Source organism: Heteronotia binoei, chromosome 9 (assembly GCF_032191835.1).
Source record: "Heteronotia binoei isolate CCM8104 ecotype False Entrance Well chromosome 9, APGP_CSIRO_Hbin_v1, whole genome shotgun sequence".
NCBI lineage: Eukaryota > Metazoa > Chordata > Lepidosauria > Squamata > Gekkonidae > Heteronotia > Heteronotia binoei.
Window position 1 is genome coordinate 24,994,577 of NC_083231.1, and position 20,018 is coordinate 25,014,594.

At 44.2% G+C, this 20,018-nt stretch overlaps 1 protein-coding gene across 4 annotated transcripts in view; it reads right to left on the minus strand.

The window, feature by feature from the left end:
* Positions 1-20,018, minus strand: part of GUF1 (GTP binding elongation factor GUF1) — a 32,239-nt gene that overhangs the window by 7,379 nt on the left and 4,842 nt on the right. The window contains exons 4-14 of one of the 4 annotated variants that reach the window (XM_060246314.1): positions 18,678-18,826; positions 17,407-17,487; positions 16,034-16,111; positions 14,806-14,889; positions 13,048-13,112; positions 11,941-12,144; positions 9,509-9,648; positions 8,301-8,424; positions 7,774-7,906; positions 4,006-4,149; positions 535-668 (exon numbers count right to left, since the gene is read on the minus strand). In XM_060246314.1, the coding sequence (XP_060102297.1) occupies positions 535-668; positions 4,006-4,149; positions 7,774-7,906; positions 8,301-8,424; positions 9,509-9,648; positions 11,941-12,144; positions 13,048-13,112; positions 14,806-14,889; positions 16,034-16,111; positions 17,407-17,487; positions 18,678-18,826 (1,336 nt within the window). Of the gene's footprint in view, positions 1-534; positions 669-4,005; positions 4,150-7,773; positions 7,907-8,300; positions 8,425-9,508; positions 9,649-11,940; positions 12,145-13,047; positions 13,113-14,805; positions 14,890-16,033; positions 16,112-17,406; positions 17,488-18,677; positions 18,827-20,018 lie in introns of those variants that run through there. The other 3 variants (XM_060246316.1, XM_060246315.1, XM_060246317.1) reach the window with 3 other exon arrangements.

Here is a 20,018-nt window from a genome sequence, read left to right on the forward strand (position 1 = left end):
ATCTCGGTTTCTTTTTGATTTTATCTCAAATATTTATTTTTTTTATATTCTCTGTATTCTCATTTGCAACTGTTATGCCATTAAGGTTTGGTATGGTACTTCAAATAAAAAAGGCATCATTTCACTTCTTGCTCAGTCATTTCTTATACTGTAAGCAAGATTTCCTTTTCTCCCGCCCAGACCTTTAAAATATTCCATCAGCTCCACCAGAAAACAGATAGAAAGGAAATAACCTGTTTATGACAGGAATACCTCAAAGGTAGCCTGCACCATCTGCTTGCCCACAGGCACGTAAGTAGATCCAGAAAACAGATGGTGAGCCTCTCTCACCAGACCTGCCTGCTCTATGTAAGAAAAGTAATTACCTCCCCCCGCCCCCCAATACACACACACACACAAAACCCCACTTCCACAACCTGGGAGATAAAAGACCACTTATCTTCCTGAAAACCCAGTTACCTGCCACATTATCTCCAGCACTGATTTCAAAAGTCCCACTCAAACTGAATATCTTCCTTATGAAAACAATGTTACCTGGCATATCCCGAAGAGAGGGATTTCAAAGCATCATAGAAATCTACTACAATTTCATTCAGCGGAAAGAGATACTTCATCATGATTCTATGATCGTCGATGTACACCAGGTCCTTCTGAACAGCTCTTCGACTCTAATGAGTGAAAGCAGTTGTTTGAGATACAACTGAAGTTTTCCATGGTAGAAAGCACCACCCAATGTTAACTTCTAACCAGGGCTTTTCTTGTGGCAGGAACTCTTTTGCATATTAGGCCACACACCCCTGATGTAGCCAATCCTCCTGGAGCTTGCAGTAGGCCCTGTACTAATAATAATAATAAATTTTATTTATATCCCGCCCTCCCCGCCTAGGCAGGCTCAGGGCGGCTGACAACAGTTCGATAAAATTATACAATATAAAATATACAATATAAGGTAATTTAAAACAACATTTAAGTTATACATTGATTTAAAACAACAATCTAAAACCAGTTCCAAATGTCTGGATCATTCCATAGTTTAAACGGCGGTGATCTTCCTGATGTTATCTGTACACTTGTATTATGGCAGGGGTCACTAGATAAATCGTTGGTAATTAAACAGCCATCCTATCAACTTCTACAAACGCCTGCTTGAAAAGGGTCTTACAGGCCCTGCGGAATTGGTCCAAACTCCGCAGGGCCCGTACCTCCTCCGGAAGTTGATTCCAAAGGCACGGGGCTATAACAGAGAAGGCCCGTGCCTGTGTACTCTGTAATTTCGCCTCCTTTGGCCCAGGGATAGTCAGCGTGTTCTTCCCTGCCGACCTCAGTGCTCTTTGGGGCTCATATGGGGAGAGACGGTCCCTCAGGTAGGCAGGTCCTCGGCCATATAGGGCTTTAAAGGTAATAACCAGCACTTTGTATCGGACCCGGTATGTAACTGGCAGCCAGTGCAGTTCACGCAGCCCCGGCTGTATATGCTCCCATTTCGGGAGTCCCAATAACAGCCTGGCCGCTGCGTTCTGCACTAGCTGCAGCTTCCGGGTTCGACACAAAGGCAGCCCCATGTAGAGGGCATTGCAGTAGTCTAGTCTTGAGGTGACCGTCGCATGGATCACTGTTGCCAGGTCCCGGCGCTCCAGGAAAGGAGCCAGCTGCCTTGCCCGCCTCAGGTGGAAGAATGCCGACTTGGCAGTGGCCGCTACCTGGGCCTCCAGTGAAGGCTCCAGTAGGACTCCCAGGCTCCTGATCCGGCCCGCCGCCTTCAGCGGCGCACCGTCAAAAACCGGGAGAGGTATTTCCCTTCCCAGAGCGCCGCGCCCCACGCAAAGGACCTCTGTCTTCGTCGGGTTCAGCTTCAACCCACTCAGCCTAAGCCAAGTTGCCACGGCCTGCAGTGCCCGGTCTAAATTCACTGGAACGCAGTCAGGCCGGCCATCCATTAGCAGATAGAGCTGGGTGTCATCCGCATATTGATGACAACCCAGTCCAAAACTCCGGGCAATCTGGGCAAGGGGGCGCATGTAGATGTTAAATAACATCGGGGAGAGAACTGCTCCCTGAGGCACCCCACAATCTAGTGTGCGCCTCTGGGAAAGTTCACCCCCGATTGCCACCCTTTGTCCCCGACCTTTGAGGAAGGAGGAAAGCCATTGTAAGGCCAGCCCCCTGACCCCTATGTCGGCGAGGCGGCGGGTCAGTAGCCGGTGGTCGACCGTGTCGAACGCTGCCGACAGGTCTAACAGCATCAGCACCGCCACGCCTCCTCGATCCAGTTGCCGCTGGAGGTCATCTGCCAAGGCGACCAGCACTGTCTCCGTCCCGTGGCCCGGGCGAAAGCCGGACTGGCAAGGGTCTAGGACGGAAGCGTCATCTAGAAAACCCTGTAGTTGCAGATATTGCAGTTGCAGATACTAAGAGTCCTGTAAGCTCTTGGAGAATTGGCTACATCAGGGGTGTGGCCTAATATGCAAAGGAATTCTTGATACAAAAAAAGCTTCTAACCTATTTCATCTGTTGGCCTTCTCTGCTGCGATCCTATCTTATTACCACCACTCACTTACTGTACTTCCTGGACCATTAGAATACTGATTGTTAGAATATGCCCAACTGAAACCACCATCTATGGTCCATATTATTGTTTTCTGGTTTTATTGTACTGTTCTGTATGTTATGATTTTAATTGTAAATTTTAACTGCTGTTTAACCTATGTTGCCATCCGCCCTGAGCCTGTTTGTGGGAAAGGGCGGAATACAAATCAGCTTAAATAAATAAATAAATACATAAATCATTTTTAAAGTTGCAGACTCACAGTAATGAACTGGCAAATAACTTATACCTAAGCCACTGCACATCAGCTTTCCTTTCTTTATGAAAAGTTATTTGGTGAGTTTTGTTTCATCATTGCCAATATCCTTTCGGTACCAATATTTGCAAGGAAATCAGAGAACACTTGCCCAGCTAAATCTTTGCTTCCTGGATAACAGCAGACTTTTGAGAGGCCAAGTCACATTGGAAGACAGGAATTGTAATACAGATTGAAAGCTGTTTTAGGACAGGGATCTTTCTTGTTTGTTTATGTTACTGTGTGACGTACTATTTACACTAATGGTACAGCAGCAGTATCGTTGCATAAGCTTCACAACGAATGGAAGTCTGAATGGAATGGCACCGTCAGATTCAAGCCACTGTTATTCATAACGTTAAGAACTGTAAAAGACACAGTGTTACGCCCTACAGAAATGAAGTCATTCAAATAATAATATTTCTCCTTGTTCTGTCCCAATTACAAGCGAGGATTAAGCAAATAAGGGAACAAGGAGCAGATCCTCACATTTCTACAAGGAAACAAGGTCATATAGACCATGTCTGGGAACGGTTCATTCTGATCTCTGCTTTAAAAGCTAACAATTAAAACCTAAGTGGATCCTCATGTTGTTGGAACACTGCAGAATTGTAATAATTTAACTTCCAGGGTGGACAAGAAAATCCAGGAAGTGAGTAGTTACAACATCACACCATAGCTGTCAATGTGTGAGTTCAGGCAAGATGCTACTCAAAACATCCAAAGATGCTTTGGCTTCTTGCAAGAGAACCCAAAACACAGTGCCCTGTGAATGTGCAGGGAATAATTTGTCCAGCTCAAAAGTACAGTTCCAAAAGGACACAGAGAAGCTGGAAACATTTCAGAAAGAGACTTCACAACGCTCCTTCCTCAATGGCACAAAACAACTGCAGAGGACCGTTAGGCATATTATAATGCGTGCACACACATTCCACACAGATGCTGCAGTGCTGCAGGTATCCCGAGTGCATAAAACCTCTGTCACAATTCTGTGCAACCTACGATGTGGCCCCAGATCCCCAGCAGCAGGCATGCAGGGCTTTTGACCTTTCTTGACATGCTCCTCAACAGCTTGAAAACAACTGGGTTTGATTCATTAAAATGAACATCGCCTCAAATGGTTTCTACCTCAAAGCAAGTGAGCAGCTGGAACTGATAAACCCACCTGGCACAGATTGATTATTTTGCCAATATATTCATCAGGTGTTATGATGGTGCCCATCACTATAGGCTCCAAATATTCCACCACTGCTGACTTCTCAGGAAACTCAGCGGGATTGATGACGGTCACCTCCTCTTCCCCATGGGCCTACAGAAAGGAGAGGAAGCCATTTTGTGCTATTTTGTTCAGGCTGCTGAGCACATTTTCTATCAAAAGCAAATGCATTAAACCTCTGTCACAATTCTGAAACAGAGCAAGAATATAAAGCAACGTTTCTCTATAATATAGTGCTTTTTCTGAATTAAAACTGAACACAGATTTTACTCTTTCACTGAAAGGATTTACCTTCAAAGTGAATAAGAAATAAGAACTGCTCTGCTATAGATGAGCACACTAATTAAGAAGAGCTGGGTTTTAAAAGAGAAGAAGAGATTGGATATATATCTCACCCTTTACAAGGAGTGACTTAGAGCAGCTTACAATCTCCTTCCTTTCCTCTCCCCACAACAGATACCCTGTGAAGTAGGTGGGGTTGAGAGAGCTATGAGAGAACTGCTCTTGAGAGAAAACCTCTGAGAGAACTGCTCTTGAGAAGAACTCTGAGAGAACTGTGACTGGCCCAGGTGGAGAAGTGGGGAATCAAACCTGGTTCTCCAGATTAGAGTCCATCGCTCTTAACCATTATGCCAAGCTGGCTATACCCTGCTTTTTTCTACTTTAAGGAGTCTCAAAGTGGCTTACAGTCACCTTTCCCGACCTCTCCCTAAAACATGCACCTTGTGAGGTGGGTGGGCTGAGAGAGTACTGAGCAAACTATGACTAGCCCAAGGTCACCCAGCTGTCTTCATGCAGAGGAGGAGTGGGAAATCAAACCCAGTTCTCCAGATTAGAGTCCGCCACTCTGAATCGCTATGCCGTGCTGGCTTATGTTTCTGAAAAGAAACAAGCCCAGAAAGACAGTGCCTGGGAATGGATCCCCTGAGAATAGGTCATTTTGCTCCCTGCACTGGGAGTGACTAATACGTGCCCTTGGCGGGGAGGACGGGTATAAATCGAATTAAACATAAACATCATGAACATTAAACATACATTTATTATTTGTATTATTACATAATACATTTTAAAATCTGTTAGCTACCTTGGCGGCCCTGATCGGAGCAGAAACACAGGGTATCAGTTTTGTAAGCAAATATTACTGATATAAACTCACTGAAGTACTCGTCAGGAGTCCCATCCTGATGCCAGTGACCCCCCCCCCCCCTGGTGTTAATTAAGCTCCAAAATCAGGTGATCCCTTTGGACAGAGCTCCCAAGTAAGAACAAGAACAGGCCTGGAAATAACACAACTCCATGGAGGAGGAAAGGGCTTCTCTTTCAAATGAGATGACAGAAGCTTTGAAGAAGACGACCACAGATTTATACCCCGCCCTTCTCTCTGAATCAGAGACTCAGAGCGGCTTACAATCTCCTATATCTTCTCCCCCCACAACAGACACCCTGTGAGGTGGGTGGGGCTGAGATGGCTCTCCTAGAAGCTGCCCTTTCAAGGACAACTCCTGTGATAACTATGGCTGACCCAAGGCCATTCCAGTAGCTGCAAATGGAAGAGTGGGGAATCAAACCCGGTTCTTCCAGATAAGAGTCCGTGCACTTAACCACTACAGCAATCAGGCTCTCTTTTGACTTTTGAAACTCATACCCCCAAAATCTCAGGTGCCACGGGACTCAAATCTTAGCTGTTCTACTGCAAGGCCACCCCCTGCAACCATGAAAATTTATTCAGTCAGTAGCCCCTCTCAGAATTTTTGTCTTTGTGTTCACGACAGCTTCACAGCCACGAAGGCAAAGCAACATTTTTTAATCTCACTGTGGTGGCTGTTACAACAATGCCTTCTGTGCAACTGAGTATTCTACTATGGAGAATCCATGGCGACACTGCAGGCCACAGGAAACTGAGTTAGCAATTTTAGGTTAAGTACAGCAGGCCCAAAGTCTACATTCTGAACATTTTGTGAGGACTGACCAAATCAAGCAGCTCTATGATTAATTTCAATATATTAGTTAACATATCAGAAGAGTTTTCAGCTCAACATTAGGAAGAACTTCCTGACAGAGCAGTTCCTGAGTAGAACAGGCTTCCTTGGGAGGTGGTGGGCTCTCTGGCAGATTCCTCCAAATCCCATATAGTGAGAGAGTCTGTCCTTGTGGGGCGAACAGCCCAGATTCCATCCAACATAATTGCTGGACTGTCAGTTCTATTCTAATCCCCGGAGAGAACTGTTTGGAAATCTTTCTCTCCTTCCCTGTAACCTAGTGAATGGGACTGATTACGGCCGCCTATTGAAAGATAATGAAATAGAAATCACAAGGGCTGTGAGTAAATTTCTGGAGAAGTCCATTAAAATCTATACCCTGTGTGGCATGTTTCACTATAAATTTTATTAGCTTATTGTTCTTAATCTTAGACTGTATACTTTGTCTGTCCTTATTTCATGTTATGTCTGAGTATGCCAATGGAAGGTATGATGGTGGTGGTGGTAGTGGTGGGTTCTCCTTCCTTGGATGTTTTTAAACAGAGGCCACCTGACAGCAATGCTGATTCTGTGAACTAGGCAGATCCTGAGAAGGAGGGCAGGAAGGGTTGCATCAGTGCTTAGTTCTCGTGGTCCCTTCTCACATGCCCAGGGTCAGTCAGAATTTTTTCTCCAGGGATCCTAGAGATTCTTGCCATCTTCTAGGCATGGAACAGGGGTCAGTGGGGATGTATGTGTGGGGGATGGGAGGTATTTGTGAATTTCCTGCATTGTGCAGGGGGTTGGACTAGATGACCCTGGAGGTCTCTTCCAACTCTATGATTCTAAAATGACAACCACCAAGCTTTATATGCTACTTTAAGTGTATTTTGAATTGGGTTTTAAAGGCAGGGAGAATCACTACAGCTGTTCATGGTTATCACAGCAACTCAAGTACGTAAGTCAAGGTCATACTGGGCCAATTTCCATAGTTTCTGGTTAACGTTTAGTACTGTATTCCAGTCAGAGTAATCACGATTTCCACAAGGAAGAGTCAACCAATACACAGAACCTGAAACAAGCTTCTGACTGTGGTTTTGGTCTCTGAATCAGATGTTAAGTGTGGTAAGCAGCAACAGCAGCTATGCCAGTTCAGCTATAACAATAAGCCACAATCATCACAAACTAGAGGAAAAAGGCGCAATGGTTGGGCTGGTGGAGGGAAGGAGACCTGGTGTGTTTCACAAGTGGCCCAGCGAGATGTGCAAAGCAAACCATAGTGCTGTGCAGCGATGCCTTTTAACCAAGCATATTTTCCGCATACACTTTAGCTACAAAACTAAATAGTTTTAGAGGGCGGCCATGTTGGTCTGCAGCACGGCTTTTTTTGTAGTAGGAACTCCTTTGCATATTAGGCCACACGCCCCTGATGTAGCCAATCCTTCAAGAGCTTACAGTAGGCCCTGAACTAAGAGCCCTGTAAGCTCTTGGAGGATTGGCTACATCAGGGTTGTGTGGCCTAATATGCATAGGACTTCCTGCTACAAAAAAAGGCCTGATCTGCAGTAAAATAGTCAGATTTGAATCCAGCAGCCTCTTAGAGACCAATGGAGTTTATGGGTAGAAGCTTTGAAGAGCCGAAGCTCATATCTGATGAAGGATGCTACTGGACTCCAGTCGAACTACAGTTCTAGCATCACTTTTTCCGATCACCATGCCCTTGTGTGACTTTAGGTTTTGAAAAAAAAAATTACATTACCTTTATCAATTTTGCTGATGAAAGGACAGCCTTATAGGGAACGGTGGGTGCTGTCAAGATGACGGATGCGTTGTATTCTTGTTCCAAACGCTGATTAAAAACTTCCATATGTAAAAGGCCAAGGAAACCCAACCTGTAAACAGAATGCCTCCGCTGGACGATTTCAAAAGAGCAATCTGCATGGTTAAAAGAAACTGTTTATCTCCAAATGCCAACAAGGCACATGATGCTTCCCAGGGCTTTTTCTATAGCAGGAACTCCTTTTCATATTAAGCCACACACCCCTGATGTAGCCAATCCTCCTGGAGCTTACAGAAAGCCCTGTATGAAGAGCTCTGTAAGCTTTTGGAGGATTGGCTGCATCTGGGGTGTGTGGCCTAATATGCAAAGGAGCTCCTGCTACAAAAAAAAGCCCTGACACTTCCTTGCCAAATGGAATCAAGAGATGCTTTCTGCAACTCCACGCTGAAGATGACCATATCCATAAACAGTGGCCAAAGCAGTTGGCTGAATGCAATAGAGCTCACCTCCACCCGGCCCCCAAGGCAAGGCTACTGTCACGGTGAACGGTCACGCTGGAATCATTAAGGGTCAGTTTTTCTATAGCGCTTTTCAGGTTGCCATATTCCGACTGGTCTATTGGGTACATTCCTGTCAATAAACAAAGAATGAAGACTGATACAGACAGTGGATCAGTATCCTCATATGACGACTTGATGCACATTTAAGAGACCTTTCAAGACCTATCTTGCAATCAGGTGTGTGTGTTTTCTTAAATGCAGCCCACATATCTGACATAAAAACAACAGCATTCAGAAGCCAGTGGGGTAGCTTCTGCTGCTGATCTAGATATTACTACTTTTTATTCCTTTACTGAATGTGTGTGACTGGCCCAAGGTCACCCACCAAGCCTCCATGGCAGAGTGAGGGTTCAAAACTGAGTTTCTCAGATCCTAGTACAGGGGTGCCCAAACTGCGGCTCAGGAGCCCCATGTGGCTCTTTCACACCTATTGTATGGCTCTTGAATCCCCCATCGGCCAGCCTGGAGAAGGCATTTAAAGTTAAAGCAGCTATCTTTCCACCTCTCCCTCTTCCCATCTACTTGCCTGCCTGCCTTCATTCCTGTCCTGCGGCTCTCAAACCTCTGACGTTCAAGTCTTGCAACTCTCAAACATCTGACATTTATTTTATGTGGTTCTCACGTTAAGCAAGTTTGGCCTACCCCTGTCCTAGTACGATACTCCAATTACCACACCAGGCTGGCTCTCTCTGTTCTGTGGCAAAGGATCTTCAAAAGAAAAATCCAATACACAATTACTGAAATGGAATTCATTAACGAGTTCAAGACCTGAGAATCCTTACTTACAACAGGTGTATAACTTTCTATTATACCTGTGTATCTTGCACTGAACTTTAGGTTAATGCTACTTTGCCTGTCTAACAAAGGTTGGGGTGGCCACCACTTACTATGAGTGAACCGATCACTCTTTAGATTTGTTCTTATTTTAAACCTCTTGATAACATGTCTTGCTTTGAATAAAACACCAGTCATGCCTTTGAATTTATAAAAGCACCAATCCTATGGATGTACACTTCTATACATCCGATAAAACAACCACTGGCCCATGAACAATTATGCTGGAATAAATTTTGTCAACATTTTAAGGTGCCCCTGGAATGATCTTTTATTTAGCCTATGGAAAATACAGCCTTTGAAGGAGCAGTGCACCTCACCTGCAAAGACCATTGACTTCGCTGACTTAAACCCAGGCAACGGCTCCACCGGTTGGTTATGGAAATAGAGAGTGTCTCCTATTTGGGCTTCTGTAATCTCTTTCATTCCGGCAATCAGATAGCCCACCTGGCCCGCGTATCTAAATGAAATTGGCATCGTGTGGAAATAGGTATAATACGAAGAACTGCAAGTATCTTGGCCCTTAATTAGGAATCTCGTCACACTGACCTCTTGGGTCAGGCCTACAGTTCCAGTGCCTTGGCCCCCTGTGTTCATTGAAATGAGTCCCGTAGGTCTTTACGATCAGCAACCCAACAACTTCTGATGATAACCGGCCCCAGAGACGTCCATCTGGCCTCGAGGAGGGCCAGGGCCTTTTCGACCCTGGCCCCACCTGGTGGAATGAGCTCCCCCTGGAGATCTGGGCCCTGCGGGATCTGCTTCAATTCCACAGAGCCTGTAAAACAGAGTTCTTTCGCCAGGCTTTTAGTTGAGGCAGTGGATGTCACTTGTTATGGGCCTCCCCCTTCATTCCATCCCAGTGCTATCAGACCTGCTGGACCTGGACAATAGGCCATGTCTGTGAGGTAGAAGTTGCCATTTTAGTACCTATTGTTCTCTGTAATTTTAGATTTTATACAGTTTAAATTTGTTTCTTTTACTGTTGATTGTTTTTATGATGTAACCTGCCCTGAGCGTGTTCTATGGGAAGGGCGGGCTAAAAATTGAATTAAATAAATAAATAAAATAATGGAATAGTGACATTTCTTTTTCACATGAGTCAAAGAAAAGCATAATATTACTGGCTGAAATGTTTCTGATAACAGGCAGACTTAAAGCACTAACACAACACCAGGCACAGAAGTGTGACTCAGGCGCAATCACTCAGTTCTACCCACTGGGCTTAGCTCTACTCTGATTGCCCTTCGTGTCAAAGGAAATACATCATTGGAAGGGAAAACTGTTGCAGATTTCAACTCTGAATGATTGTTCAGGATGTTTTGACCCAGTATGCCTGAGAGTTTGCTTGTAGATTTTCGGATCAATCAGCCAACGTGCATTTTTTTCACTGACCTAGTCAACTTAACAGTTTTTAGCCTTGAGAAGCATAACTTTTGAACCGATGGCTTTAAACCCAGAATAAATACCAGAACAAAACAGAACAGAATTTAAAACAATTCTTCTTTGGGATGCTCAGTGGTGTTTAAAATTACACCAATAGAAAAAAATAAAGTAGACAGTTTAGTGATGTCACGTGTAATTGTGTCCACGTAAATCAGTCACTCTCTAAAATTTCCAAATCTCAGATCTGGATTACGGTTAGGTTACTAAACAATTCTTTTTAAAAATACTGCATCACAGATTTTTTTTAAATTGCATTTCCCCCCTACAAATGCAAGCTAGGTAGGAGAAGGGATGACATGTATAATTTTTATTTATAATCCCATTTGCAGATGCTCATGTCTTCCGTATTTCAGTCCAGCAGCACCCTACAGACCAACAATTTTTTTTTTGGGGGGGGGGCAGATGTTAAACTTTCAAGAGTCAAAACTCCCTTGGTCAGCTCTGACTTCTCAAACACTCACACCCCAAAAACCGTGGTCTCAAAGGAGCTACTGGACTCAAACCTAGTCCTTCTACAGCGGACCAACACAGGTAACCTCTGAGACACCTTTCTGTATCATTGTGATTCTTGTTTATTTAATCTGCCCAATAATAATTAGAGTGGTTTTATATAAAGTTCTTAAAAAGACAACACTGAACAATCATTGGCTGGGTTTTCAACAAGACCTGGGAAAAACAAACTTCAGCCAGAAGACTGGTATCCTTACTGAACGATCGTCGAAGAGACTGATCGTTCTTCATGCAGCCTTGTGGTTCAGCAGTTAATGTGTTGCTTCAGAGCAGTCAAAAGAGGATTTTGGCTTCCATGTGCCTCCTTTAAGTAGGAATGCCATGCCCCCTCCCAACACGGCCACCTGGAGGGGATGAGGAGGGTTAGGGTGGCCAGATCAAGGTTGAGAAATTCCCAGAAATTTGGGAATGGAGCCTAGGGAGGGCAGAGACCTCAGTGGGGTATAATAGCACAGAGAACACCCTCCAAAGCTGCCATTTCCTTCAGGGGGGTTGATCTCTGTAGTCTGGAGAAGAGCTCTAATTCCAAGAGATCCCCAGGTCTCACCTGGAAGTTGGCATCCCTAGTTTTAAGTAATGTTCCCCCACACACACACACACACACACTCATGGTTGGGAGTGCAAGTCTGTAACAAAGCAGCCTTGTCAAGTCACAGCCACAGTGGATGAGCCACTTTGGACAGGACTCCGGAGTTGGGGCATATCAGTTTTCTTAAAAAACAAAGGAATCCAGATATCTACAGAGGCCCCAAAAGGCCCTTTTCTTTTTTAAAAAAAGAAAAAAAAATAACCTTACAATTTATGCGTTGGTCGCTCGCTGGGTGTCAGAATTCCTACTTCATTAACTTCGTAAGTCTTTTTTGTGTAAGCGGATGTTATCTTACGGCCCTTGCGGACCTCCCCGCCAAAGAGGGCGATGTTAGCGATGACCCCTCGGTAATGATCAAAGGTGGAATCAAACACCAGAGCCTTCAGCGGGTCATGAACACTAACAGCCGGCCTGTTACAAATGCAGAAAACAAATCACAACTGAGGGGAATTGCAAAGGAATATCTCAGCATTATCTATTCAGTACTAGAGGCATATTCTCAAAGGGCTCACATTTCTAAAGATTTCATTAGTAGACCCAGGGGTTTTTTTGAGCAGGAACGCACAAGAATGCAGTTCCGGCGGACTTGGTGTCAGGGGGCATGGCCTAATAAGCAAATGAGTTCCTCCTGGGCTTTTTCTACAAAAAAGGCCCTATGTGAAACAATGGTGATGTCAGGGGGTATAGCCTAATATGCAAATGAGTTCCTCCTGGGCTTTTTCTACAAAAAAGGCCCTATGTGAAACAATGGTGATGTCAGGGGGTATAGCCCAATATGCAAATGAGTTCCTGTTGGGCTTTTTCTACAAAACCCCCCAACTAGACCTAAATAATAATTTAAAAATAAAATAAAATGGGTATGCTCACACAGACAGGTGGTAGAATACCATGAAACTGAGAGCCAGTGTGGCTTAGAGATTGGAGTCTCGGTAGGAACAGGAAGGGCCACGTTTAAATCCCCATCCAACCACAAAGTTCACTGGGTAATTTTGGACCAATCACATTCTCTCAGTCTAACCTTCCTTACAGAGTTGTCGTGAGGTTAAACGGGGAAGGGAGAATCCCGTCTGACACCCCGAGGTCCTCAGAAGGGGAGCAGGATAAAAATTTGGTAATGGACTGTGCTTCTCCACACGCTGATTTTTAATCCCATTTAGGTTACCAAATAATTCTTTTTAAAAATTCTGCACCACAAATGAAGGATATTATTTATGGACTTCAGGTGACAGCATGCGACCAGCTTGAAGAAGAAAACTGGACATAAAAGCAAGCTATTTCCTAAGAGAATTAAATACCCATGAAAACAAAACTTACGGGGGGATTCTTTCAATAACCGCCTGAAGTATTCTTTCAACATTTGTTCCGAGCTTAGCAGAAATCTTGAAAACAGAAAAGTTAACAATGAAAGCTGACATTGTTTTGAGGGAATGCTAGCGAAATACAAAGACCACATTTCTATATTTTGCTTCTTTGAAGGCATGTTTCTGAAGAAGTGAGCAGTGACTCACAAAAGCTCATACTCTGCCACAAATCTTTAAGCAGCTACCAGACTCTTGCTCTTTTTTATTTGAAAAATCTCTGTACGAATACTAAATAGAGCGGGTTACGCCACATCATTCAGAATTACAGATGGTAAACAAGAATGGGGAATTATTTGTAAAAGGAGAGCCTATTCCAAATGTTTTTTAACCATCTTTCTTACACTAAACCAAAAAAAGGATTTCGTCCAGACTACTAGCAAACTCATTGACAAGTCAAAGAGAATATGCACTGCAAAAACAGCATAGAATAGTGTGCATTGAAATTCACATAACACAGGCCAAATACAGGCTTCCACCCACATATCCAAGCATGCTACTTTGTGCAAGAATTCCAGTATGCATATTAGCCAAATGGATTAGCCATGCACTCAATCTTTCTTAGAGGCGAGTGCTCCGATTCAGTCCCCTGACAACCGAGTCACTGGTGCTGCTTAAGATGGTCATACCAACCACTTGTTAGGGGATTTGCATATCTGCATAATCTAGCAAACGTCAGCCTCGGGCTTTTGGGGCCAGAGTTTCGACCCTAGCAGGGCACTCTGAATGCAGAAATCTCTTTTGCATAAAACAGATCATCCTTGAACGATCTGGATGTGAGATTAAGAACATACGGGAAGGCTCCCAGCAGCTTTTCTGCAGATGCAAGAGGGAGGGGGGTCTCTTACAGATCACCCCGAAGGCTGCACTGGCAGGGCTGGTGCTAAAGGCAGACCCCAGCTCAGCGCCCCCCACAAAGAGAAATCATGTGTGTGCGCACACAGAGCGCGCACGCAGCACCATGACATCACTTTCAGGCAGCCCCCGTCCCCCTTAGGCTTCCTGATTGGGGAGGAGCTGACAGTCGTGTCCCGCGCACATTGCAAGGCGCTGGGGACGCAAGCCCCGGTCCCTGCTCAGCCCTCCTGCAATGCAGGGAGGTTGATCTGGGGCGGGGGAGCTGACCATCGCCTCCCGGGTGCCTTGCAAGGTGTTCGGGACACAAGCCCCTGTCCCCTCTCCACTCAGCCCTCTTACAATGAAGGGAGGCTGATTCGAAGCGGGGGAGCTGACGATCGCCTCTCGGGCGCCTTGCAAGGCGCTCGGGACGCAACTTGGCAGCCTCTGCAAAGCACTCCCTCCCCTGCCTTTGCAAAGGCTGCTCAGGCAGCCTCCGCAAAGCGCTCCCCCCCCGCCTGCCTTTGCGAAGGTGGGGGGAGGTGGGATCGGAGGGGCAGCCAATCCTGCCGGGAGGGAGGGAGGCGCCCCTGTGGGAGCCGGTGCCTTAGGCCATTGCCTAGTTCACCAACTCCCACGCGCCAACCCTGTGCACTGGGGATCGTGTGACTTATCTGGACAAACAGACATGCACAGAACAGGGCTGCAAGGAGGAGGGGGGGACGAGCAAGATCATCCCTTTTCTGCCCTAGCAGAAATCCTGGTAGAATATAACCCCATTTTTAATTAGAAATACAGCCTATAAAATTTCCATACAGAATAGCCTTGTCTTCCAACCCTATGAGCTTAAAAAAAAGAGAGAAAGAACACATCTTACCCTAATGCAGTCTTCCTGGGGGATATCAAACACCTTTTCAATTTGTTTTTCAACTCTCTCAGGATCGGCATTCTTTAGATCAATCTGCAAAACAATCTTCCTGTTACACATCAGTTTGAGTACCAGGACAACATGTATAGGGAAGTGAGTTTTGAAGTTGCCACTAAAATGACAGGATAGCCACATGCACATTAATGATTTGAAAAAGATTCTCCCTCCCCCCCAACTTTTATTAGTTTTTTGGAAAATGTCTCTCATCTTTGTGACTAAGCCGAACTCACTTCTGCAGCCAAGGAATAGGTCATTTATTTTCCTGTTTCCTATTCCTAATGCTTAGCCATAGAGGCCATCCGCTGACTTTTTCTCTCTTATAAAAAAAGGCCACTGAAAGAAACTTTGTTACGTTATGTTGATAGTTAACTTTTGTAATGAGCCACAAAAATTTTATTTTTGTAAATAAAAGTATACTCTTTGGATCTCAGATGTTTCAGCTAAATTCCTTCTCCGAGAGATAATATTTCTCTCTCTCAGCCTATGGTACAGAGGGCAATATATAACATTAGATGAAATAATGTCTCTACATAATTTGTGATACATTTACATAAGCGATTAAGAGCTGGTATTATTAAGTACCGTCCTGCTATTTCTGCTGTCAAAAGGACACTACAATGTACCAAAGTAAAAATTATTCTATATTTATGTATTAGGAAATTAAAATGTTTAGAAAGAGTAAAAGGGTATGGAAAGGACAAACCAATTTACAACAGGGAGCGCTTCCTATTTCTGTCTCTCAGTAATAACTTCTAGCCAATTTGACGTAATCGTTAACAGCGCCAGACTCTAATCTGGAGAAATGGGTTTGATTCCCCACTCCTCCATGTGCAGCCAGCTGGGTGACTTTGGGCCAGTCACAGTTCTCTCAGAACTCTCTTAGCCCCACCTACCTCACAAGGTATCTGTTGTGGGGAGAGGAAAGGAAGGAGATGGTAAGCGATTCTGAGTGAACAACAGGGTATAAATCCAATCTCTTCTTCCTCTTATCTCCTTCTAGTAAGCTTGTTTACCAACCAAATAAGTGTGGCCATTTATTTAAGTATTTCTTTACCAAGAGAAGCCTTAAGCTTCAAACATGAGACCCAGGCTCCCTGGCGTTAGACTCAGTTGAAGATGCACTCAGGTTCTGTACTTGAGAGCTTATTAATATCATATGAAGTATTGTAAGCATTACCTTATTTATAACAGGAATTATTGATAGCTGCGCTTCGAAAGCAAGATAAAAATTTGCCACTGTTTGAGCCTGAATACCCTAGAAAAATATCAAATATAAAACATCTTGAGCTTCTGGACATATTTTTCAAAATACAGTTCCAGGGAAAAGGAAAATGGAGAACAAAAAGAACCTTGTTAATGCAACAATACGCAATATAAACCTGTCATCTTAAATGGACAGGCGAGAGCTTCTATACAGCATGGAAACGCTTAACATCTACAAATTAAGTACATAAAATGACACTGATGGGGGAAAACATCTGTGCTCTGTGGCATTAATGGCAAAACATAAAAACTAACCTGAAGCTGACCAGAAGACAAGCACATAGACTTCATAGCTATAATATGAATATGAACGATTTCATAGTTATAATATGAACACAAGCAGAGGATGAGAAATGTATATCACAGGGGCAGCCAAACTGCATGTGGCTCTTTCACACATATTGTGTAGCTCTTGAATCCCCCGTCAGCCAGACTGGAGAAGGAGTTTAAAATTAAAGTTGCTATCTTTCCACCTCTCCCTCCCCCATATATTTGCCTGCCTGCCTTCCTGTCCTGTGGCTCTCAAACAGCTGATGTTCACGTCTTGCGGCTCTCAACATCTGACATTTATTTTATGTGACTCTCATGTTAAGCAAGTTTGTCTGCCCTGGTATATTATTTTCCCCAGCAAAAAAAACCTTCTGGGAAACTGCAACTGGCCTCAACCAGTGCCACCTTGAGCAACATAGTTTATTTACACACTTTGCAGCCATTCTGGATCTCAGTAACCTTACCGTGTGTGGCTGAATGCAACTCCCCGAAAAGTCACGTTCTTCTAAATTCTCAGTGGACTAACAATGCAATCCCATGCACAGTAACTCCAGCCTACCATAACTGAAATAAATTAATTAGTTCTGCATAGGACTGCACTGCTAAGAACCCAAAACACTGCTAAATATATCAGGTTGGATCCTATGATTACCTGCCCTTTCGTTTTCCTTTGATGAAAAAGGACTTTCTCCAATGGAGAAACACTTTTTTTTTAACTTAAGAAAGTTTAAGAAAGAAGCTGCAACAACCAACCCCATGTTTGGCAAGACAAGGACAGACTCTCAGAGACCATAATCTCAGAAAACACTTGATTCACAATGAAATGCTTGCAGCACACACCAAATTGAACCTCTTTCTGTAACTTAAGTCAATGACAAGTTGATCTTATCCTGAACCAGTTATCCCTTTCTGCGCTAGCAAAAGGAAAGCTCCCTGTTGCTTTAAGAACTAACCCATACATAATACCCCTTCTTCCACATACACAAAACTGTAAAGGAAACGATTGAAGAAGCCTACCTCGTTGGCATCCACGACAAGCAAGACACCTTGACAAGCAGACAGCGATCGCGATACTTCGTAGCTAAAATCAACATGGCCCTATGCACATTTTAAAAAACAGACAAGCTTGTTATGCACTAATTTCAACAGCATGATTTAACACAATGATCACCAATGTGGAACCCACCAGTAGTCTTCATGGCACCAACTCACTTCTTTCTTTTTCTATTTTTGTACATTTTCAGAAAGCAACACTTGGCTTCAATTAACACATATTTACTTATTTGTATTTATATATGTTTACTTCTGTGTGTTTCTTTACAATAGTATTACTGACAACTGAGGAAGCTCCTTGTGGCCAAAACGCTCATTTGATAGTTTCATCAGCTATATGTGTGAAATCATCAACTCTGTATGTAAAATGATTATAGCTTTTGTAAAGCTGATATTCCATGTAGTCTGATCTTCATATAATTTGTTTTAAATTTTTTAATCTTTGCCACTATGTACATCATGTGTGTGTGTGTGTGTATACAGACACTCACACACATATATGTATTTGATAATATCTATTTTCAGGGCTTTTTGTAGAAAAAGCCCAGCAGTAACTCATTTGCATATTAGGCCACAGGATCTTCATTGCTGTCAGATGGCTATCTAGCCTCTGTTTAAAAACCTCCAAGGAAGGAGAGCCCACCACCTCCCGAGGAAGCCTGTTCCACTGAGGAACCGCTCTAACCGTCAGGAAGTTCTTCCTAATGTTAAGCCGGAAACTCTTTTGATTTAATTTCAACCCGCTGCTTCTGGTCCTACCTTCTGGGGCCACAGAAAACAATTCCACACCATCCTCTAGATGACAGCCCTTCAAGTACTAAAAGATGGCGATCCTATCACCACTCAGCCATCTCCTCTCCAGGCTAAACATGCCCAGCTCCTTGGACAGCATCCTCCCAACACTGTGTCATTAGGCACAACATCCCATGGCAGCCATTTTGAGGTGGTGTCCCCTCCCTGGTTTCAACATTTCAAAAGGGCCCACAAGCTGAACAAGTCTGGGGACCTCTGGTTTAATACGACAGCACCAAGGCCTGACCATCAGTTGGATGGTCACGGAGCATGAACTAAATCTCCCACCTGCATGACGATGGCCCACGGGTAATATACAGGAACAGGACACCTGAGTGTGAAAAGCAACTCAGAACTGGTAGGTTAGAGCCAACCCTCCTGTTAAGTGGGGCAAAGAGACAGGCCATCTCCTATCATTTAACCAACATGGATGAGAAACTTACAGGAGTGTCGATGAGATTCAAAAGGTAGTTTGTTCCTTCCTGGTTATAAAAGAGAGAGGCTGTCTGCGCTTTGACGGTGATGCCTCTTTCCCGCTCCACCTGCAACTTATCCAGCACTTGTTTGTTCTGGGCAGTTTTGGCAATTGTTCCTAGAGAGCACAATGCATGTCAGCAACAAACGTAACACTGTGAGACTTGAGAGCGCAGTTTGAAAAATACACACAAGCCAGATCCAAAGGCATACTATTTTGCCCTTAATGGTTACAAAAATGAATGTGACAGAACAGCAAGGTGCCGAAGCTCATGATGGCAGCTTTTCAGAATCAAGGAAGGCTCATCTGAAAGTTCTTAGGAGTCGTTTTTAATCAGGGCTTTTTTTGTAGCAGGGCTTTTTTTGTATATTAGGCCACATACTTTGATATAGCCAATCCTCGGAGAGCTTACAAGGCTCTTCGTGCAGGGCCTACTGTAAGCTCCAGGAGGATTGGCTACATCAGGGGTGTGTGGTCTAATATGCAAAGGAGTTCCTGCTACAAAAAAAGCCCTGATTATAATCATTATCTACAATACAGATCAATCTTGCAGTCATAGATAGCAAGATTTCCTTCCAATAGCACCTTAATTTCCAATGAGATTACATATGATCATATATGAACATGAAGGTGCCTTATACTGAATCAGACCTTCGGTCCATCAAAGTCAGTACTGTCTACTCAGACTGGCAGCAGCTCTCCGGGGTCTCAAGCTGAGGTTTTTCACACCTACTTGCCTGGACCCTTTTTTAGTTGGAGATGCCAGGGATTGAATCTGGGACCTTCTGCTTACCAAGCAGATGCTCTACCACTGAGCCACCTTCCCTCCCCAACCAAGATTTCCAGAAAATAGGCTTTCAAGAGTCCAAGCTCCCTTCATCAGATACTTCAATTCTGACCAAGAGAGCTTCAACTCTTGAAAGTTGACTTTGTGAACCTTTAAGGTGTTACTGGCCTCAAAGCTTGCTCTTCTACTGCAAAGCAACACAACTACCCATCCTAAAGTAGTGACAGAAAAGGTGTTTCAGGACTAATGCAGTACAGCAGCGGTGGCCAACGGTAGCTCTCCAGATGTTTTTTGCCTACAACTCCCATCAGCCCCAGCCATTGGGCATGCTGGCTGGGGCTGATAGGAGTTGTAGGCAAAAAACATCTGGAGAGCTACCACTGGCCACCCCTGCAGTATAGAGTCCACTCCTGTTGAATCCTGTGAATCCTACTAGCTCACCAGTGGCAGAGACCTCAGCCTGCATCCAACCATGTGGCCCTCCGATGGAACGCAGGACCGGATCTATATGTGTTTTGAGGG